This window comes from Abramis brama, assembly GCF_963993115.1.
Source record: "Abramis brama genome assembly, chromosome: 2".
Classification (NCBI taxonomy): domain Eukaryota; kingdom Metazoa; phylum Chordata; class Actinopteri; order Cypriniformes; family Leuciscidae; genus Abramis; species Abramis brama.
Window position 1 is genome coordinate 13,495,631 of NC_139964.1, and position 22,603 is coordinate 13,518,233.

At 37.8% G+C, this 22,603-nt stretch overlaps 2 protein-coding genes and 1 long non-coding RNA gene across 4 annotated transcripts in view; 2 read left to right on the forward strand and 1 right to left on the reverse strand.

Annotated features, from left to right (window-relative positions):
• The window catches only part of LOC311077729 (uncharacterized protein), a 136,855-nt gene that overhangs the window by 1,618 nt on the left and 112,634 nt on the right, over positions 1-22,603 (forward strand). The window contains exons 5-7 of one of the 2 annotated variants that reach the window (XM_084106342.1): positions 165-263; positions 347-381; positions 504-985. In XM_084106342.1, coding sequence (XP_083962468.1) covers positions 165-263; positions 347-381; positions 504-797 — 428 coding nt within the window. In that variant the 3' untranslated portion in view covers positions 798-985. Of the gene's footprint in view, positions 1-164; positions 264-346; positions 382-503; positions 986-22,603 lie in introns of those variants that run through there. The other variant, XM_084106343.1, reaches the window with a different exon arrangement.
• On the reverse strand, positions 4,642-6,325 carry LOC311078124. Its single transcript, XR_014605059.1, has 4 exons — positions 6,119-6,325; positions 5,386-5,540; positions 5,097-5,215; positions 4,642-5,013 (listed from the first exon to the last, which is right to left on the reverse strand). It is a non-coding gene; the product is annotated as an uncharacterized lncRNA (long non-coding RNA).
• On the forward strand, positions 10,907-19,303 carry LOC311077718 (uncharacterized protein). Its single transcript, XM_084106328.1, has 10 exons — positions 10,907-11,306; positions 11,424-11,741; positions 11,852-11,935; positions 12,518-12,601; positions 16,307-16,390; positions 16,735-16,812; positions 17,355-17,432; positions 17,762-17,878; positions 17,959-17,993; positions 18,583-19,303. The coding sequence occupies exons 1-10, from the start codon at positions 11,267-11,269 to the stop codon at positions 18,880-18,882; spliced, it is 1,218 nt and encodes a 405-aa protein (XP_083962454.1). The 5' UTR covers positions 10,907-11,266; the 3' UTR covers positions 18,883-19,303.

Consider the following 22,603-nt stretch of genomic DNA (forward strand, 5'->3'; position numbering starts at 1 on the left):
TTCTGAAGAGTTGAGGTTTACCATTGAATTTCATTTCAGTTACACAATATAATATTCTATTGTACTATAATACAAATTATTTATATAAATGATAAGAATGTTATTGTTCACTTAACAGTAATATCATAATCAGCATTGTGTTTTATACAATATAATACATTCAGATCTGGCTTCAGTTGCTGGCGGTCTGGGTTCGGTTCTGCTGGTTCTGACTCTGTGTTCTGGAACCTTCATCATCCTGAAGAAGAGGAAATCTGGGACAGGTAACAGTTTGTTTGTTATTATTAGTGTTATTATTTAGTTCTATTTTAGTGTGTAAATTGACTGACTCTCTATTTTCATGCAGCTTTATTTCAGCAAAACATGCAGCACAATACAAAGGTGAGTGTTCAAATCTTTACCTGTAGAAGATCAGACATACATGTTAAATGAGTGTTTATTGATCAACAGAGAGAATTATCTACATAAACTATTCTATTATTGATGTATGTGTTGTTTTTCAGACTGACCGCATATATGAGGAGATTCCAAACACAGACGTCACCCTGGTAACATCTTCATCCAATCAGACGCCTGCATCTTCATCCAATCAGAGGCCTGCATCTTCATCCAATCAGACGCCTGCATCACACCACAACAACTGTACAGAAGTCTCTACTCTTTACGCCACAGTAACCAATCGCCAGCCTGATTCAAACCCCAGTCACACCCATTCGACCAATCAGGTGACAGATACAGCCGGTGATTATTATGCCAATATAAAGTCTCCTAAAGCAACACAGGACAGCGGGAAATAACTGATCTATGTAACAGCAACACATCCACAAAACATCTCAACAAACGAGGGTCCGATATATTCAGTGATCAACCATAAATGAAAAAGACTCTCAAAAATGTTTTAATTATTCAATCTTTTGTCACACTTTTCTGTACAAAACAGTTTATAAAGTGCATAATGTATAAATAAAGTTCACAGTCATCTTACTAACAAGATAAGCTGAATTCTTTTGTGATTATTTGTTAAAAAAAGTTAGGGTTAAGTTTAGTACACCTCATCTACAGTTAAAGCTAATAAAAGGTGAATTCCCTTCTTTTTACCCTGTTTATCCTCTGCTCCTCTCCTGGAGACACTGTGTGAAATGATTCTGGTGTTTCAGAGTCAGTGTCGCCAGATCTGGGTAACAAAACTAACCTCTTAGTAATAAAACTGAGACTGGTGTCTCAAACCTTCACTAATGGCTTTCCTGAACTGTGAAATGAAAGACAGTATCTACTGTAAAATTATGCGACTTTTACAATTTAAATTTAATTTAAATATATATATATATATTTTTTTTTTAATCAAGAAACATTGTTTGAATGGCCGCAGGGGTTAATGGGTTAATATGACATCTATCAGCAGAGGTTAATATGACATCTACCAGCAGGGGTTACTGGGGTTAATATGACATCTACCAGCAGGGGTTAATGGGGTTAATATGACATCTACCAGCAGGAGTTAATGGAGTTAATATGACATCTACCAGCAGGGGTTAATGGGTTAATATGACATCTACCAGCAGGGGTTAATGGAGTTAATATGACATCTACCAGCAGGGGTTAATGGGTTAATATGACATCTACCAGCAGGGGTTAATGGGGTTAATATGACATCTACCAGCAGGGGTTAATGGAGTTAATATGACATCTACCAGCAGGGGTTAATGGGTTAATATGACATCTACCAGCAGGGGTTAATGGGGTTAATATGACATCTACCAGCAGGGGTTAATGGAGTTAATATGACATCTACCAGCAGGGGTTAATGGGTTATTGCTACTAAACCTCAACAACTTTTCAAGAACAGTATAGATTTGATTAGATTTTGATTGAGAATTTAAAGGGGTGGTAAAATGTCCTTTGCACAAGATGTAAAATAAGTCTCTGATGTCCCCAGAGTGTGTATGTGAAGCTCAAAATACCCCACAGATATTTTTATATAGCATGTTAAAATTGCCACTTTTTGAGGGTGAGCAAAAACGCACCCTTTTTGTGTCTGTCCCTTTAAATGCAAATGAGCTGCTGCTCCCTGGCACAGGGGGTGGAGCTTCGATTACCTCCCCACACAGACATGCACTGAAAATTTCAAAAACTTTTAGCCTTTTATGTTCAAACCAGAGTCAGACAATAGCTACGTTTACATGGACACCTTTTGGTTCAATCGGAATGAAATCAATACGATTGATGAATCCGAACACAGTGTTTACATGGACGATAAATAAAGTAATCGGATTGATGTGCGTGTTTACATGTCACGAGTTTCAAATCGGAATAGATTTTTTGACATGCGCACACTGCACAAATATACAGAGTTTCCTGCTGTTCGCGCATTACTTTCTCCTCTATTGGTTCTTTATTTGTTTTAAACAGGAGATGTAATATTAATTTGTCTCTGGTCATAATTTAGAGCATATTAACAGTCTTGCCGTGCTGCTTATATATTGATTACGCAGTAAAAATGCCCCTCCCCGCAGCCAAAACCAGTCGTCTGTGGATGAGAATCCAAAACAAGGACTGGTGGGACGTTGTCCTGCTTCACTTCACAGACGCGCGAGTGAAATGAGAATTTTAGAATGACGGGAAACTTATTAATATGACACTTTATTCAACAGGAAGAACAGCTCGTTCCGCGCGTCATACGTCATTACGCTATTTATCGTCATTGCACACGCGCAGTCCTTTCAGTTTAGGTTTTCAATCCGATCAAGTGTTTACATGTTCTCTCGATCGGATTACAAAAGGAATAAACCACCCCTTTCAATCCGATCGAAATTTTATTCGGATCGAGCTCAATCAGATCGATTAAGGTGTTTACATGAAGGTATTTTAGTCTGATTGAGCCGTCAATCTGATTATAAGTGTCCATGTAAACGCAGCTAATGATGGAGACACTCAAGTAGAAGTGACAACATGTAGACAACATTTCTGAATGGTTAGTTGATGAATGTATGCAGCTTAAGTGTAGTTGTCTTCTAGTCATTGATTAGCATATTCTGTCTTGATAATCTATAAATCATGTTCCGAGGGGGCGGGGTTTATGTAAATTCTAGGGTTAGTGATGTCACTAACCCGGGAGGAATGTTGTGTAGTCCCTGCCAGCCGTTTGTTGTAGTCCTTAAAAAGCAATTTCTTTAAAAGGAAATATCTCCCTTTGCTTTGAACTTTGAGCGTTGTAACTTTGCAGATGTTGTTTATGCTCAAACAGCAACATTACACACTAACTAAAGTTAGAAAAGTGAAATCATAATCAACCATCCCTTTAAATGACTTATAATTGTGTTGTAAGATTAGTGGAGATGCTGTACATGTAATAGATTTACAACAAAAGCTTTTTTTTCTAAAATACAATTACACACCTAAAGGAATGGAAAGGTCAGTGTGTCTTTCATACTTGCACTTAGTCTGTCGTATCAGTCATTATGAAGTCTTCAGCAGGTTAACGTTAGACTGCATCACTTTGCCGTGATCTAGTTTGATTGTGTCGCCTCAGTGATGCAATAAAGATGCATTAAAGTGGAATATTGGTTCATTTTCTCATGTTGTCCATCAGAGGTCAGTGTGGAGGGAATCAGTTGTTTTATTTTCTCAAGACTTTTCTTCAGACACAAAGGAATATGTTTATTTCCACATTTTGAATGTGGTGCAGCCAATGAAAACCATAGGCAGGCATTATGCAAATGTGTTACTGCGTTACGTATGCATGTCACAGAAGTGAGACTGGAGTTACTGACGACTCGTTTAGGTGCTTCAGAGTCGATTCTTTCTTTTGGGAGACAGTAACTTAAATTTTATCGTGCACTTTCGACTTCAGATCTTTGCAGACCGTTTACATTCACCGACAGCTCTATTACACACTGCATGAGAGGAATATTCAAACAAGCATAATAGAGGCACTTTAACTAACTAATTAACTGAAGTTTCCTGTGACTGTCGATCAAAGACACTGGACATCACTGCACTCTTAAAACAAATGTGTTGAAAACAACACAACATGTGTCGTTTTCAACACATGTTCTGAGTGTGCTCAGGGACAACACATGTTGTGTTAAAATACAACACAGAATATGTGTTGTGAAAACACACAGACAAATGTGTTACTTTAGTTAACACATTAATGTGTCCTTTTTGTATACATCTAACACAACAGTGTGTTATAGATTTATTTTATTATAAAATATTATTGAAAAAGCTAGACCAGAATACAATATGTAGTTATCATGAAATCACACTGAAGCATAGAATACGGTTCACATACTGTTTATTTTGCATTTTTTTCCTAGTTTTAGCATGGAATTCATACTGTAAAAAATACTTTTGATAAAAAAAATATGCATTTCAAAACATTAATCATATAAAACATTCATCAAACACTTTTTCAACAAACTGTTTCAGACATTTCGACATTCTCTCTTAGATTATTTGTTCTGCTTTCATCAATTTGACAGAATACATCAGCTTTTTTCAGTGTGTCCAGACTCTACGACAGGGCTTGAATTAGAGTGAGCTCTGCTAAGATGTTTAGAAAATGAATTAAAACTATAATATGTTCTGAGGCAACCATTTTTACTACAGATTAATGTTAGGTTTTGGTTATTTTGCAAGCACTTTGGACAGGTATACATGGTCTGTTTCAATTAGGCATGAGACTGCAATTTGGCAATCAATTCCTTAACCTTTGATCGTTTGCAAGTGGACTGGGACAAAGGCAGGTCATATACATACTCAAAAAATGAGAAAACTGAAGACAGTTGGCATGGATATTGAAGATTACACAGCCAGTAGAATTTGAAAAGTTTGTCTACGGCACAAGTGAAGTTTTTAACATCAAGTGGAAAAGCAAGAGAGTCATTCTTTGCCACAATTACATACTGGGCTTCATGTCCTGGAGAGCCGATAGAAACCAGCTGAGGTTGTGTTGACCTTAGAGACCCGTTCATGCCTTCTCGAAGCAAAGACCGTCACAATGGTACCAGCCTATAGAAATGAAACAATGAAAAGCATCAGAAAATGTTGTTGCATGTGACATTTTAACTTTATAAAAAGCTAACAATGCATACCGGCACCAGTTCCAACAAGTATGAGAGAGCAGAATTGACACAGCATTTACTGCCGGCGACGCTTCTCCTAGATGCCGAGGGTGGAAGAAGGATCCTTAACATAGTGTAACACAGCTCATCTTGATGGAGTAAAGATGCAGGTCACATGCAAAAGATTAAAAACAAAATTCGGTTTGAAATGATTACCTTTAAATCATGAATTGAAGGATAAAATGTACATGTCATTTTCACATAAACCCAATTTAGAAATGAGTGCACATGCTACAGAAATAAAAGAAGAAAATCTTACCATCCTGCTGATTTTCAGCTTTCTCCAATAACTCTGATGTCCGTTTTTTTCTCAAAGGATGCTATTTCCTTGAGTTTTGGGATAATCGTCCCCTCCCATTTCTTGATAAACATGTCTTCTTTCCCATCTGTCATCTTGGAAAATTCAATGTCCACCTGCAGTGCATAAAACAGAAACAAAGAAATTATTAATATTAACAAATTATGAAACAACCTTTGTGTAAAGTTCTCTGCAGCTTAGTTTAATGCCGTAATCATACAAGTTCATAATTTAATAATGAGAAAATTTAAACGTTAAGTGTATCGCGTTATCAATACATTTTAAATAGTCAGTGACAAGCAAGGTAGCACAAAGTGGCGCGCTTTTAAAAACCAAACAACACTCATCGCCACAACCTTCCTTTTAACCACTGCATAGTTTTTGGTAAAATGACTGTTAGGAGTTCAAACTTAAGGTGCCATGTATATTAACCTTTAAGTCTTTTTAAAAACAATTATTAGCAGTCATACCCAATAAATAAATATCTAAACAGCTTTGCAAAGCGTGAGAGCTCGCTTGCCAATTGACGCTAACGTTAACTTAACACACAAAACATATTCGGCTACGGAACATGAAAATGGCATAAAAACGGTTAAAACAAACAAATTATGTTTCCTGGACATTTAACACAACTCTTTCTCATGCTAGGTGGAGAAATATTTATTATTTTACACGTTTAATTATATTCACTCACCTGGGAAGACAGACGCATTTCTGATGGCTGGCTAGGTCGGCGTCGGTTGGAAAAGAACGCCACTGCGCAGGCGCAGCAAGAACATTTGCGTAGTCCCAACAGTTGTTTTCCCCCAGCGAGTTAAAATGCTTTATTCACATTTGCAACATGATGCATAAATCCAATCATTAAAGTTGACATCGCCCGTTGAGTATTTGCAACAGAATATGTGCCTTTTATATAAACATGTACTACTAAATGTGTTTAACACAGTAATTGTGTAAACAGTTAAGGACAATATTTACACATCATGTGTCTGTAGTAACACAAAATGTGTTACAAATCCTTTTACACATATTTTGTGTTCATTTTTAACACATCAATTTTAAGAGTGTGTAATCCAGAGGACAAGGACACAGAAACAACAGTGGTTTACATGAGCTGTGTTTTTTCTTAACAAACACCACGACACAAATGAGTTCATTTGAACTAATAAGCCTATTATATAATAAACGTTCATAAACATATTAAAGGGCACCTATTATGACTCTTTTCACAAGATGTAAAATAAGTCTCTGATGTCCCCAGAGTGTGTATGTGAAGTTTTAGCTCAAAATACCCAACAGATAATTTTTTACAGCATGTTTAAATTGTCATTTTTTGGGGCTCAGAAAAACGCGCTGTTTTAGTGTGTGCCCTTTAAATGCAAATAAGTCACAGGGGGCGGAGCCTCACGAGCTCGCGCTTCAGTCAGGACAATCTCAGCTGATAATATCAGAACAGAAACTCTCAGTAGTGGTGTTCATTTCGACTCTGAGTCGGACAATAATGCCCACAGAGCCAGAGAATATATGCTGTATGGAGATTGAACAGGTATAGTTTAGCTTAATTGTGGTTATAACTTATTTGTCATCTGCTTTTATCCACTATTAATACAAGCCTGCTGTAGCAGACCCTGTCCGAATGATGACCAAAATATACTGATGAGTTCAGTGAAGTTTATTGTACATCACACAAAAGATGAAGCGTTAGTTTTACTCCAGAGAATCACTGTAAGAGCTGAATAAACACAGTATAAGAAGTGCGCATTAAAGTCTTATCCATAAACTCTCTCTCTCTCCCTTTCATTATCATCAACATACACAGCGAAGTACACAAAACACTCGTTACAACTAACAGTAAACAAATATACACACCTTTTCAGTCTGTGCTTAACCCTCTGGAGTCTGAGCTGTTTTCTGGGCCCTGGAGGTGTTCTGACATGCTCTGACATTTGTGCTTTTTTCAGTTATTTATAAACATGTTAATGGCAAAGGTGTAAATTCACTCTATATAGCACAAACAGGGCTACCAAAATATCTGATCAACATGCATGTATATGTTTGAATTTTTAAGAGAATAATGTTTATGCGTGGTTATTGGAAAAAATAAAAATGAAAGTTGCAGAAATAAGGCCACAAAACACATACTAAATATGTGGCAATAAGACTTTTGACTAATGGATGTCGTCGCCTATAGTTTTTTCTTCAAAATTATGTGAAAATAGTCTTGCTTTATCGTTCACATAAAACCATACATTGATTTAAATTGATGTAAAACAGGTTTTGCTTGGAAAGCCAATATGCGAGGGGGGCGTGAACGAGGAGTGGTTTACACCTGAGAAATACAATGTCCCATCCCACTCTGCATAATGAGCCATTCATTCAGGTGTGACACTGACTGAGCCACAATGCAAGGACAAAAGATATATTTAGAAGAAGACTTATATTGACCATTTAAGATTTTGCTTACATCTATCTTGTAAATATGTTTTGCTATTTTATTAAAAAGGTTACAATTACAACAATAATTACAATTTCAACAATATTTCAAGTGTACTCTTTCTTTGTAAAAAGATCTATGTATTCATTAGTTTGAATATAGCCAACATTGGAACAGCTAACATCTTAGTTGATGACTTTATTTTTGACAAAAATAGTATTTTATATATAGAAATTGCTAAACAAAAGCTTATTTGACGAGGCAGTATATTCTACAGTAAAAACTGTACCCAAATCTACTAAACAAAATGTTGTCTTTCATATTTCGCCTGACTGTAACGTTGTTTTCATGAAATATTAGGGCATATAAATGTTCATTTTCAGTTTAATACGTTGCTTATACAAATAGCCTACATTTTATTTCAACATATTTCAGTCGATTTTTACTCATCTCAGTATAGCAATACAGTTTGCTAAAACATCATCATTCATTCACACACGCGATTTAAATTTAAACTGTCTTTGCCAGCTGTGGTAAACAGCGCGCATCTCTGCCGTTCATTCATAAACAGAAACCCACGTGAAGAAATTCACGTGAGAAGGAAAAAACTTACTAGTATTCCTCAGCTCGCTCCTTGATATACCCGCACTTCTGAGGGACATTTTCCATTATTATTATTCCTCACAGCGCTGCAAGACGGTGTAAACAAGTAATGATCTGAATAAACTTGTGAGTTTTCTCGAGCTGTATGGGGGCGTTCACAGGATTGCACTTGGATTGCCTCAGCCATTTGCGTTTGAATAGCGCACGCTCTCCGTGGGCGGGTCACATTACATTTGAATTAGCTCTAATGAGATCGACTGGAGTCGCTCTCTTTTAATACAGATTTCACAAGATGGGAATATTTGTTTTTTATATAAATTACTTCATTTAAAGGAAGAGAATTCAAGCTTCATGCCTGTGTGTCTGTATGCCTGTTTGACTGAGTATTCGCTGAGTTATTGTTCATTTTCGGGCGCATTTCAGAATGGACTACACTGGCAGAGAGAAGGCAGAACTCGCTTCGTGTTTATTTTTCTTTATTTGGCAAAAAGCACAACACTTTGTTTTTATTGTGAGTATACACAAAAATAATACACATTTAACAGAATCGATTGATGTATGAAACTCCTATGGAAAATCAAAGTCAACAGAGTATTTATGAGTTTCTTTTACACTGATAAAAAAAAAGCGAGCTGGTATCGCCGGCGATACCGTCGACCTCAGGGGGTTAATAAACTGGTAAACCTTATATCCGTAAAACGACTCGATGAGCTGTCATAAAGTGCGCGCTCTCACTTTCATTTCTGCCGTGGTCAGCAACGTTAGTCCTGTCGCTCCGGAGACTGTGATCTGGATCACGAACAGTACTGATCCATCATCGAGTAACAACGAGAGTAAATGAAGACTGCTATGTTCATTCTTACATCCAACAACAAAACACCTCAATCGCTTAGGAGACATTCTTGTCTACAGCTGCTCAAGCGTCGAAACACTGGCGGACTGTGTCCAGCTCACTCAGGCCGGGTCTAGGCTCAAACTGAAGTGTCAATCAACAGTCTGTGCAAAGTGACGTCACATTGCCCCGAATCTGAGAACGGCTCATTCTGAGACAGTGCTTATGATTTATGGGGATTTTAAAAAAAGCACTGGGTGGATTTTTATCTTTATAGGGTGGTTGTGTACACACACTGCCAACACAACACACGTTCATACACCATGTAAAAGTGAATTCTGCATAATAGGTGCCCTTTAAGAGCCACGAGAAATCTTCATCCTTCTCATAATGTTCATTGTTGTACTGAAATTGGGTCCTCACCAATCTCGTTTTGTCTTTTCTATTCATAATTCAGAAAGATCAGATTCATTATGACTTGATTATGGTCTTGTTAAATGTAATTATCAGTCCTGTAGCAGTGTTATATTTGATCCTGATATGTTTACAGCTGACATACAGAAATATGGATCATAGAAATAAGGTAAATGTATTTAATGTTTAAAGCTGAATCTTCATGTGATGTTTATATTCTTTAGTGTAATGGACACATTTCACCATGTTATTCTGAATTGCAAGTAAGCATACATTTTGTTTCATTGTTATTATTTTGTATGTCTATAGTTATTAATGTGTATATGGATTTGTCTGGTTAGTTTCATCTGTTCGCTCCTGCTGGTTGATGTTGTAACTACAATAATCTGCAGCCAAAGAGCGCACTTCTCCATTCATGACCATTTAAAGAAGATGCATATTCTGATAAATCATTGAAAACAACGTATAAATGCCACAGATTTTTGGAGTATCTTAAAAACAACTGCTATTGAGATGCTTTAACTAAAGAATAACTTTATCATTATAATATTAGGAGGCCTTTAGCTTCAGTTAAACATGATGTTTTTGGCATTACTGGGCAAACAGGAAGTGAAACTACAGCCACAGGAAGAGCTTTGAGGCTTCAGCTAAACACACTGCATTTCCCACAATGCAACTCTTCTCAGAGCTTATATGATGGAGAAACAGTGTTTGGCAACGATTGTTTCCTTAAAATGTTTAACTTTTTTTTCATAAGTGCTTAACATGTAATTAACATGTTTTGAAATTAGTGTATAAGTAAAAAAAAAAAATGCTTGTGATTATTATGATTATTCTTTTATGGTTGTTTTGCAGGATTAATCCTTTCATATATATTATTCTTGTATTAATTTATTTATTAATAATCTTTTTTGTCTATTGTATCTTTTGATATAATATACTCATATATCCTATTCAAACCAGACCTCCGCTCTGACAGAGTACATGTCTACATTCTGCTGTCACTTCTCTATAAAGTGAGACATGTTCCCCTGCAAAGTCTGGTATCCGGTGTAATATTAGCTGTCGCATGAGTTTAGCAGAAAGTCCAGACATTATGAAAATACTTATTTGGCTCTCGCTGCTTCTATAGTGTTAAAACCACAATGTTTATCTACACTTGCAGAATATAAAACCAAGAGGCCAGAGCTGATTCTTAGAACATTTATCTTTGACATGATTAAAATACTCTTCCTGATCTGATCTGAACTTTGTTATACATATTAGCAAAGCTCATGCATTGCTCTGCTCTTGCGTCTTAAAGACAGAACAGAAACAGGTTGTGATTCGTGAATTCACATTTAATTTCCTGGTCAAAACTAAGAGGCGTTTTCACATCTAACGCCACAGTCAGTGAACAGTATGAGTTTGACTCTCAACACGTGAGACGAGAAACAAGCGTATTATTTTACTCTCCACATATAGATGAGAGCAGTATTATTGCTGTTTGAGTTTCAGAGAGTCGTGTGAGGAACTACTGAGAGTTTCAGACTGATTTTCTGAACTGAACTGATGAAGAAATGAAGTTTCCACTGATAGTTTGTGTGTTTCTGCTGACGGGTAAGAGCTGAAGATCTCTACTAAAAGTGTTTATTATCTAATATTATGGTGTATGTTATCAGTGTACATGAGTAAAGCAGTGTGTGTGTGTGTGTGTGTGTGTGTGTGTGTGTGTAGTGAGCAGTTCACTATCTAAGGACATTACAGTGAGAGGAACGGAGGGGCGACAAGTGAACATAAAGTGCAGTTATCCACAAAGATATACAAAATTTTTCAAATACTTCTACAGAGGACCTCCCAAAAAGAGGGACCTTATACTACAAACTGATGGAAAAAAGACTGTATATATCAGTGGCAGATTCTCACTGAAGGATAATCGTCAGGCCAGATCATTTACAGTGACCATCAGTGACCTGAAGATGGAAGATGCTGGACCGTACGGATGTAGAGCTGGAGCTGAACACCACCAACAAATCCAGCTAAATGTGATCAGAGGTGCCTGATATTCATTATTAAACAACAATCTGCTTCATCCTTCATGTTTATGCTTAATGCTGTAGTTAATGATTGTGTTATTGGCTTGATGTCTTTTCCTCATTTCTCAGCTCCAGAGACAGCAACACGTGTCCAGATCTCAACATCCAGCATTAGTCCGTATACAAACAGCAGCACTGAACACACCAGCACAGGTACACACACACACACACACACACAAACACAAGTTTTCGGTTAAGGGGCGTGGTTTTTATATATATATATATAAACTATATTTCTATGAAATGTTTTGTTTTCCTCAAATTCTGTGTTGGGAATTTTCTAGTAATCAAATGAAGACATACAACATACATTTAATTGACCTTTAATATGAAATTTAACTTTTTACTGTTATGATTAAACTGTTAAAATTACAGCATAGAATAAAAGTGTGATTATTCATTAAATTTTTTTTTTTTTTTGGATAATTATTAGTGTTAGTATTATTATTAAATTGAGATATCTAAATTCTACTGTACTGACGTAATTCAGTCGGTGCCATTAAAAGTACAGAGTTCAGAACCCAACCCTACACAGTGGTCTCAAGTCACTGCTCTTCGGACATAGAGTTTTTGACTATAAAATGCAGACCATTCTGCAGAATTTACAACTATCATCATTACATCAGTATACATCCCACCCAGTGCAATGTTTATGCTTCATGCTGTGGTTAATGATTGTGTTATTAATATATTTGTTTAATTTGAATGGCTTGACGTCTCTTCTTCATTTCTCAGCTCCAGAGACAGCAACACGTGTCCAGATCTCAACATCCAGCATTAGTCCGTATACAAACAGCAGCACTGAACACACCAGCACAGGTGCACACACACACACACACACACACACACACACACAAGTTTTCGGTTAAGGGGTGTGGTTTGCGCTTAACTGGTTTGGGGAAAAGTGTCACTCATGCCACAGTGGTAGGGTCCGGTACGGTACCTGAAATTCGGTGCCGGTACCCAACAATACCTTTTTTCGGTGATTTAGACATGTTTACCTCAATAACTGTAAAGAAACTAATTCATTTGTAGAAGTGTTAATGACATTATGCCAGAGCTGCCTTGGTCACAGCGACCATAATGACATAATGATAGAGTCTGCCCTCGTCTGTGATGCTTGAATATTAATAAAAACAACAATTTTAGTTATAAAAAAATATATATATATTTCTATGAAATGTTTTGTTTTCCTCAAATTCTGTGTTGGGAATTTTGTAGTAATCAAATGAAGACATAAAACATAAATTTAACTGATCTTCAGCTTCAGTGACTCTCAGAGCGGCTCTGGAACTGAAGTTCATGCATTCATGTTCTCATATAGTGAGACTGACACTGCAAGCATCATGCGTGCTTCAGTGTGTGTGTGTGTGAGGTAAATGAAACCGAGGGTCTGCGCTACTCATTCACACAGAGACACGCAGAACATGCAGGATTCGTATTTAAATAGTCTTACGCTCGTGCCCAGATGCGTTTTCAGGTACTGAAATTTGACACCTATTGATTTAATGTGAATCGGTACTCGGTAGTATTGACATAATTCTGTCGGTGCCATTAAAAGTACAGAGTTCAGAGCCCAACCCTACACAGTGGTCTCAAGTCACTGCTTTTCGGACATAGATTTTTGACTATAAAATGTAGACCATTCTGCAGAATTTACAACTATCATTATTACATCAGTATACATCCCAACCAGTGCACGTGCTCTACCGCTCCATCAGTGATCTGCAAAACGGACATCTGGAGGGTGTTTTCATTGTGGCAGAGGACTTTAACCAGGCTAAAATGAAGACAGTTCTCGCTCATTTCCATCAGTATGTGAATTTTGCTACCAGGGGCATGAACAGACTGGATCTAGCCTACACTAACACCAAGAAGGCATTTGAGGAAGTCCCCCACCCCCACATCGGCTCCACCTCTCTGTGATGCTTATCCTGCATACAGGCCACTGCTTATCAGGGAAAACCTACAGTGAAGCAGGTGAGGGTCTGGCCTGAGGGTGCTGTCAGCATTACAGGACCGCTTTGCCTGCACTGATTGGGATACACATCAATGCGGAGGAGTGTGCTGTGCCTGTGTCCACATATATTCAGGAGTGCATGGAGGATGCATGTGTCACCAAGAACATCACCACACGAGCCAATCAGAAGCCCTGGATGACCAGCGAGGCAGGTGCAATGCTAAAGGAATGAAATTCTGCGTTCAAAGCTGGTCACATGGTGGCACTCAGAACAGCTGGAGCCAACCTGAACCGTGCCATTAGGACTGCAAAACATGCCCATAGTCAGAAAATACAGGGTTTCATCTGTGACCCTATGAACACCAAGCGCATGTGGCAGGGTATGCAGAGTCCACCACCCTGTGAGGACAACACACGCTTTCTCAACGAACTCAACACATATTTTGGATGGTTTGAAGCACTAAACAACACTCCTGTGAGAAAAAGTGTTCCTTATTCCGACGAGCAGGTACTCAGTCTTAACACAGCTGACGTCCGGAGGACCCTGAAAAAAGTCAACGCTCAGAAGGCGGCGGGCCCTGACAACATCCCAGGACGGGTGCTTAAGGAATGCGCTGATCAGCTGGATCCTTGTCCTCACAGACATCTTCAACACCTCGCTGAATCAGGCTGTTGTTCCATCATGCTTCAAGACTGCTGCCATAATACCAGTGCCCAAAAAATTCATAATTACATGCCTCAATGATTATCGTCCTGTTGCACTCACTTCTATAATGATGAAGTGCTTCGAGAGGCTGGTAAAGGACCACATCATCTCAAAACTCCCCTCCACATTTGACCCCTCACTCTCAGAAAAAAATGCAGAAAAGCTATCACTGGGGCGGTACCTTTACAATAGGTACACCTTTGTACCTAAAGAGTGCATAAGGTATACATATTGGTACCAAAAGTGTAAATATTAGTACCTAAATGGTACATATTTGAACCTTTTTGAAGGGTACCGTCCCAGTGACAGCTTTTGTACCTTTATTTCTGAGAGTGTTTCCAGTTTGCTTACCACCCCAATCGCTCCACAAGAGATGCCATTTCCTCTCTACTCTTTTGTAGCCAGGCCCATCTGGAGGACAACACTCGCTGTTTGTGGACTTAAGCTCGCATTCAACACGATCATCCCGCATAATCTGTTAAGCAAACTGGGACCCCTGTGCCTTAGCACCCCCCTGTGTAACTGGCTATTGGACTTTCTAACAGACAGACCTCAGGCTGCAAGGGTTTGAAATAACATCTCCAGTATCATCTCTCTGAACACCGGCTATCGAGTCCATTACTGTTCACCATGATGCCAGGTTCAGCACGAACCACTTCACGAGTTCACACTTACAAATAATCAGATCAGAGTAAAGTTCCCAGATATACCCTGAACCCAGAGTATTCCCCCCATATTTCTGGTTAGGAATGTAACCAGGTGAGTGTGAGGAGACAGGGTGGAGGAGGGATGCTGAAAACTGTAGAGGAACATAGGTGAATTGATTGTGTATATATAGGCCTCAACTCATTTTGTTAATTGAGTAGACATGTTGATTATTGATTGTTGACAGCCGGTTGGAATGATGTGATGATTGAAATGATGTGATGATTGAAATGGCGTGATGATTGGATAAATAATTTGAACGTGTTCCTCCTGAACTTTGTCAAGAAAAAAAAAAGGTTGTGAAGTATGAGGATGGTACAACAGTGGTGGGCCTCATCCAGGATGCCAATGAACAGGCCTACAGGGAGGAGGTGAGACAGCTTGTGGACTGGTGCAACAGAAACAACCTGCTCCTGAATGTCGACAAAATGAAGGAGATCATTGTTGACTTCAGGAGAAAGCAACACAGCCACACACCACTCCTCATCAACAACACTGCGGTGGAATTAGTCAGTAGCACCAAGTTCCTGGGGGTGCAGATCACAGAGAGTTTGACATGGAGCCTCAACACTGCCTCTCTTGTGAAGAGAGCTCAGCAGCGTCTATACTTTTTGCGCCGTCCCTCCCATCCTCAGCACTTTCTACAAAGGCACTATAGAGAACACACTGACCAGCTGCATCTCTGTCTGGTTTGGGGACTGCAAACCTCAGCCTGGAAGTCTGTACGGAGAGTGGTGAGGACAGCAGAAAAGATCATCGGCGCTTCACTGCACTCAAACGCTGTCTGACCCGGCCAAAAACATTACAAAACACCTCACCCTTCCTCATCATGGACTGTTTTCCTGCTGCCCTCTGGCAAGAGGTTTCGCAGCATTCGGGGCAGAACAGCCAGATAATGCAACAGCTTTTTATGCCACCACTTAACAAGGGCAAACAGTTGGATTTACATGCCGCCAATTATCATGTGCAACATCATTATTTTTATGCTGCTGTCAAACTCTTTTTAGTGTTATATTTGAATGCATGATGTAGCATTTTTTATTTTATTTTTATTTTTTATGAGCCAGTTCATATGTGCAGTTGAATGACAATGAAAAAGCTATCTAATCTAAATATATTTGTTATGGTGTGACGTCTCTTCTTCATTTCTCAGCTCCAGAGACAACGACACGTGTCCAGATCTCAACATCCAGCATTAGTCCGTATACAAACAGCAGCACTGAACACACCAGCACAGGTACACACACACACACACACACACTGCACCCGCTGACATCTGCGCTCATGCGTTTTGATGAAAATATTGTTAAAGTTACTGTGATTATACTGAATAAAGAGATAAAGCTTCTATACACAATTTTAATGATGCATTCATGAATTTCATCAAAGCTTCAACTGTGAAATATAAACCAAAATTGTATTTAGAGGTTATGATGTTCTTGTGATGACAGAAAACACATCATTTGTTCATATGCAGCAATAGCAAACAGTGTTAAGTGTGTGTTCGTCTATTATTATTATGTGTTATTATATCACTGCATGAGCGGCACATTCACAGTCACTGGTGTTTCTCTCTGTCAGCGACTCATCAAACAGAAACTGAAACAACAAGAACAACAACAGGAATTACTACAGTTCAACTCTATCAGACAAACACTAGTAAGAACACAAACTACACTACCCATAATGCAACTCTCTGATCACTCTTTGAAAGGAAATTGATTTGAACATTTGTGGAGACATATTTGGTCTACTGTATAAATATAAATGATGCACAAATCAGATTTCATGTGGCTAAACACATTAATCAAATGTACAACAACTGAATGTTTGACGCGTCATTTTACAGACAGTGTTTTCTTTAGCACTTTCTTTGTTCTGCAGTTTCTAAGACAGTTTTTCTGAGGAAAATCATTCATAGTGACATGAGCACAGCATTTATTTATGTGGGATTTGTATGCATTTATTGACAGAAACTTTTATCCAAAGTGACACTGTATCGTTTCAGATAATAAAGTGTCTTCTAAATGAGCACTAATAAAATCTGATCAGTAATCAGTGATATGAACAGAAAACACAACATTTGTTCATATGCAGCAATAGCAAACAGTGTTAAGTGTGTTTTTGTCTATTATTATTATGTGTTATTATATCACTGCATGAGCGGCACATTCACAGTCACTGGTGTTTCTCTCTGTCAGAGACTCATCAAACAGAAACTGAAACAACAAGAACAACAACAGGAATTACTACAGTTCAACTCTATCAGACAAACACTAGTAAGCACACAAACTACACTTCCCATAATGCAACTCTTTGATCACATGATCAATCTTTGAAAGGAAATTGCTTTGAACATTTGTTGAGACACATTTTATCTACTGTATAAATATAAATGATGCACGTATCAGATTTCATGTGGTTAATTTGGTTTGACATCAACCGTAAAGAGAAGTATTTTCTTCTGAAGAGTTGAGGTTTATCATTACAATATTCCTAATGGAACAATAATCAAAGGAATTTATATTAGTTATAAGTTTGTTATTGCTGATTTTCCAGTATAATCAGAATCAGTTTGTGTTTCATCATGTAAATATCATGTGTTTAGCGTTGCCTTCAGATCTGGCTTCTGTTGCTGGCGGTCTGGGTTCGGTTCTGCTGGTTCTGACTCTGTGTTCTGGAACCTTCATCATCTGGAAAAAGAGGAAGAGGAAATCTGGGACAGGTAACAGTTTCTTTGTGAGTATTTTTATTATTATATTCTTGTTTTCGTGTGTGAATTGACTTTTCTCTGGTTTTATTCAGCTTTATTTCAGCAAAACATGCAGCGCAATACAGAGGTGAGTGTTCAAATCTTTACCTGTAGAAGATCTTTCTTTCTTCTTTCTTTAATCCTCTTGGCCCCCTTGGGAGCATAGGGCGTCCACCATGGATCTCCACCTCACTCTCCTCTGTGCTAAGGACTTTACTTCTTGCCAGGAGGTCCCCATCTTGGTCAGTTCATCAAGCGTGGACCGCCTCCAGTTGGATTTAGGTCTCCCTAACTTCCTCTTGCCTTGGGGGTTATAGTCCAGAGCTTGTCTTGCTATGTTCCTCGAATCCTTAGTGTGTGACCGATCCATCCCCACTTTCAAATCTATCAAAATAGATTTGATTTCAATGTGTATTTGCTCCTGGTTCATGCGTCTCCACAGGTCAACATTTGATATTTTATTAGGCCACCAAATCTTCAGTATGTATCTGAGACAGTTGTTAATGAACACTTGTAATTTATCAATGATTTATTTGGTGGTTTTCCAGGTTTCACAGCCATATACAGTAGCAGGACAGATTTTACGTTTGTAAAACGTTTCAAATATTTACCTGTAGAAGATCAGACGGTTAATCTATGTAAACTATTAAATTATTGATGTATGTGTTGTTTTTCAGACTGACCACGTATATGAAGAGATTCTAAACACAGATGTCGCCATGGTAACATCATCCAATTCGATGCCTGCATCTTCAACCAATCAGACACCTGCATCTTCAACCAATCAGACGCCTGCATTACACCTCAACACCCGCCCAAAAGTCTCTACTGTTTACGCCACAGTAACCAATCAGCAGCCTGATTCAAACCCCAGTCACACCCACTCGACCAATCAGGTGACAGATACAGCCGGTGATTATTATGCCAATATAAAGTCTCCTGAAGCAACACAGGACAGCGGGACAGAACTGATCTAACAGCAACACATCCACAAAACATCTCAACAAACAAGGGTCCGATATATTCAGTGATCAATGATAAATGAAAAAGAATGTCAGAATTTGGTCAAATCAAAAAATTGAGACATTTTTCTGTACAAAACACATTTTTATCAGTATTCTTCTGTATGTAATATTGCTCACAAGGAAAGTTACTAACAATTAAAAAAAAGGGAAAGAATGAAAAATTACATTAAATTCAGTGTTATTTGTAATTAGAACACCTCTTCTACAGTTTAATAAAACCAATAAAAATGTTTAAAAAAAAAATAAAATAAAAAAATCCTACAAGCAGTGAAAATTAGTAGCTATATGTAAGCCACTATATGTGGCTCTTTTATATCAAATCTGACAATGAGTTATGTGAAACTGGTTTAAGATATTAAACAGTTTTTAACAACTTTTTTACCTGCATAATTTGACGATGATCTGTGTGAAATTGTGTTAGGAGTTCGCAATGCTTAAAATGGTGGGCAGAAAAAATGCTAATTGTGTGTGTATTGTGTTGTAAAACTGTTTATCATTAGATTCTGTAAGACCCAAAGAACACAAAGAGGTAAGATGTATAGCATCAAACACAATTCACAAAGGTTATAAGCATATTTGTGCATTTTATAATTTTTTGACCACTAGGTGGTGATAATCCCAATCTTATTAGGCTCCTCGGTGCTAATGACACTTTCATAAAATACAGCATATTTCTACAAAATTCTAAATGGCCGACATGAGAAATTTGGGTTTCGTTCAACTCGATATGCCACACAGTGAATGTAAAGAGATCAGTCTTATGATTTTTGGTCAAACTATTCTGAAGTTATAGGCAAAAATATAAATGTTTCATTATTTGGCAACACTAGGTGGCGCTGTGCCGAAACTCCTCACGTACCCTTAGGGTGTGATGGCTATTAAGTGTGCCAAGTTTTGTCTTAATATTCCACAGTGTTGCAGAGATACAGCCTCCACTGTGGTAAACTCGCCATTAAATTTGTTGAAGCGTCCTACAAGTACGGTCTGGTCTATCAAAAGTTTTTAATAATTTTTTGCCATCACGGTCTGAAGACAATCTGGGCTAATTGACTTTAAAAATTGGACCAACTGTCTCCAAAAATGTAAGAAAAAGCAGGATTGTCGGAGCCAAAATCCTCTTCCGATCTCATCCCTCTCTCTACACCCCATGATGTCCTGCCTGATATATACTTTCCTGTCTAATAAAGACATAAAATGGCCACAAAAATGACTTAAAAGAAAAAGGGTTTCAGAAAATTCAGAAAAAATTTTCATGACCGAATTTTGTTTCTAACCCTTATATTTCAATGCTATTAGCATAAACATAAGCACAACTTTGATAAGATAGTGGCACTGAAGCGTTTGAGTGAGAGATTTCACATGTGGATAATGTTCAGAGCGTCCTCTATCTGTGTGCCAAGTTTTATATCTATTTTTATATTAAACTTTCATCTGAACGGTTCTATGAGCCGCCATAGACTCAAGAGCAGAACAGAGACAGCCGGTGATTATTATGCCAATATAAAGTCTCCTGAAGCAACACAGGACAGACAGAACTGATCTACATAATAGCAACGCATAAAATCACAACAAACGTAAGTTAAACTCTAGTGTTACTAAAAAAAAGATGTTGCTAACAACAAAAACATATATATATAAATGCAAAAAAAAAAAAAGTTAAATTTGTATTTAGAACACCTCATCTACAGTTAAAGCTTATAAAAAGGTAAATTCCCTTCTTTTTACCCTGTTTATGTTACCCGCATCAGGGCTGGGAAGCCTGAATGGGTGAGGTGAATTAACCACTTTTGCTCACCTGTAGAATGATAAAAGAAACGCTGTGAGACAGGAGTACTGGCTGCAAGCTCCGGCAAAGTTTAATTAACTCTCTCGTTTTTCACAACATTAACTTATTTAACTTTACAAAACAACAATTACTTGTTTGTCTGTAACACATTCCATTAAAGAAAATAACTTTTCAATAAAGGCTTTTCAGAAGTTACTTTTGTATGTACTTAACTTGTTCTGCAACACATTATAATCAATCATAATACATTGACCTGCCACTGTTTTCACATGTTTTCACATCCTCATGAACATTAATTCCATTTTCACACTGTCACATAAATAAATCTCGCATTTGGCTTCACACTAACCTCATGTTTTACATGCAAGTCACCATTTTGGCTCCAGTTCACGCATACATGCACTGCCATTTTGGCTCAAGAAATACTCCAGAAGCAGATGTACATTTAACTCGCTTAAATGTTATCATCCAATTACAATCAACACATTAAAACACTTTAGAAACATCCCTAAATTCTTTTCACATGAGTATTTTCTCTCATTTGACTTCAAATTCACATATTTGTCACTCGTGTGTAATCTGATAACTTATTTGACTCATTACTACTGCATGCGTATTAATAAAACTAACAGTCTTTCTCAGTAACCCACCAAAAATCAACATATACATGTTTGAAACACAGTGTTTAACATCAGTTTCGACCAGTTTTAGCAGGGACGTGCACAGGAATTTTGAGGGGCAGTTGCTGTGACCTGAAAAATTCCTGTGCACGTCCCTGCTAAAACTGTTTACAAAAACTTTGTAAACAGTATACAAAATGTATTAACAATATGTTAAATGTCACCAAAATACACATGAGAAAAAGAGTTCCTCATATTATTGTTTATTTTTTTTTATTTATTTTTTTTTTTGTGGTTTTTTATTGTTTTAAATTTGAAAAGAAATAATCTGGATTGAATTGACAGATGGGGAAAAACTCACTTCTAATAAAACAAAAAAACGCTTACATTTCGGGAAAAAAATACAAATCCTTTTTTAACCTTTTGGCTTCCCGTACATTCAGTTGTGCTTCTTGCTCATATCAGAGCCCGTCTACGGAGAGCCTACCCACTCCCTATTAAGTCCTATTGTACCGAGTTTTGGTTGTAGTTCCACCAGAGTTCCACTGGGGGCGATCGTCCATGAGTGCAGAATGAATGGGAGTCTATGGGGCTATACGGCTAAATGTGTCTCTTTCACCCGATTGCTGTTGAGAAATGTCAGATTTGATTGTAGGTTTTGCAAGTTCAACATGGGTTATAGGGCGAAAGTTGAATGAACGAGTACTTATGTCCTTTCGATTTCTTACAGGTTGAGTTGTTGTTGCCCATAACACGCTAGCATTCTGCTAATGAACACTGACTGGTCAGTGAAGGACTGATTACGACCAGAGATACCGCTTGATGGCATTGTGGCATCCGAAGCGGGACCAGAAACAAACAAAACAAAAACTCTTCTAGCACGTGTATTTACCTGTGTCAGCTGTGTTGTCGATGCCTCGAGTGAAAAGAAAGTGCAGAGCGCGAAAGCACCAAAGTGAGTGAAGGATTGCCGTAAAGCAGCATCTCTGGTCGTACGATGTGTATGACGTCATTGACATTTTAAAAGACTTTTTAAAGCAAATAAGTGACTCTAAAAAATCGAACACCCAGCAATGTGTAATTTCTTTGCATCTCCTTTCGAATACAACATTCAAATTACTAGACAAAAAATTATATCCTGAGAAAAGTGGATTTTGATGTGTATAGCGCCATAGACCTCCATTCATTCTGCACTCGTCCTGTGAGCGCCCTCATATGGAATCAGAGTGGAACTGCAACCAGTTCAGAAGCCGGAAGTTTACTGAGA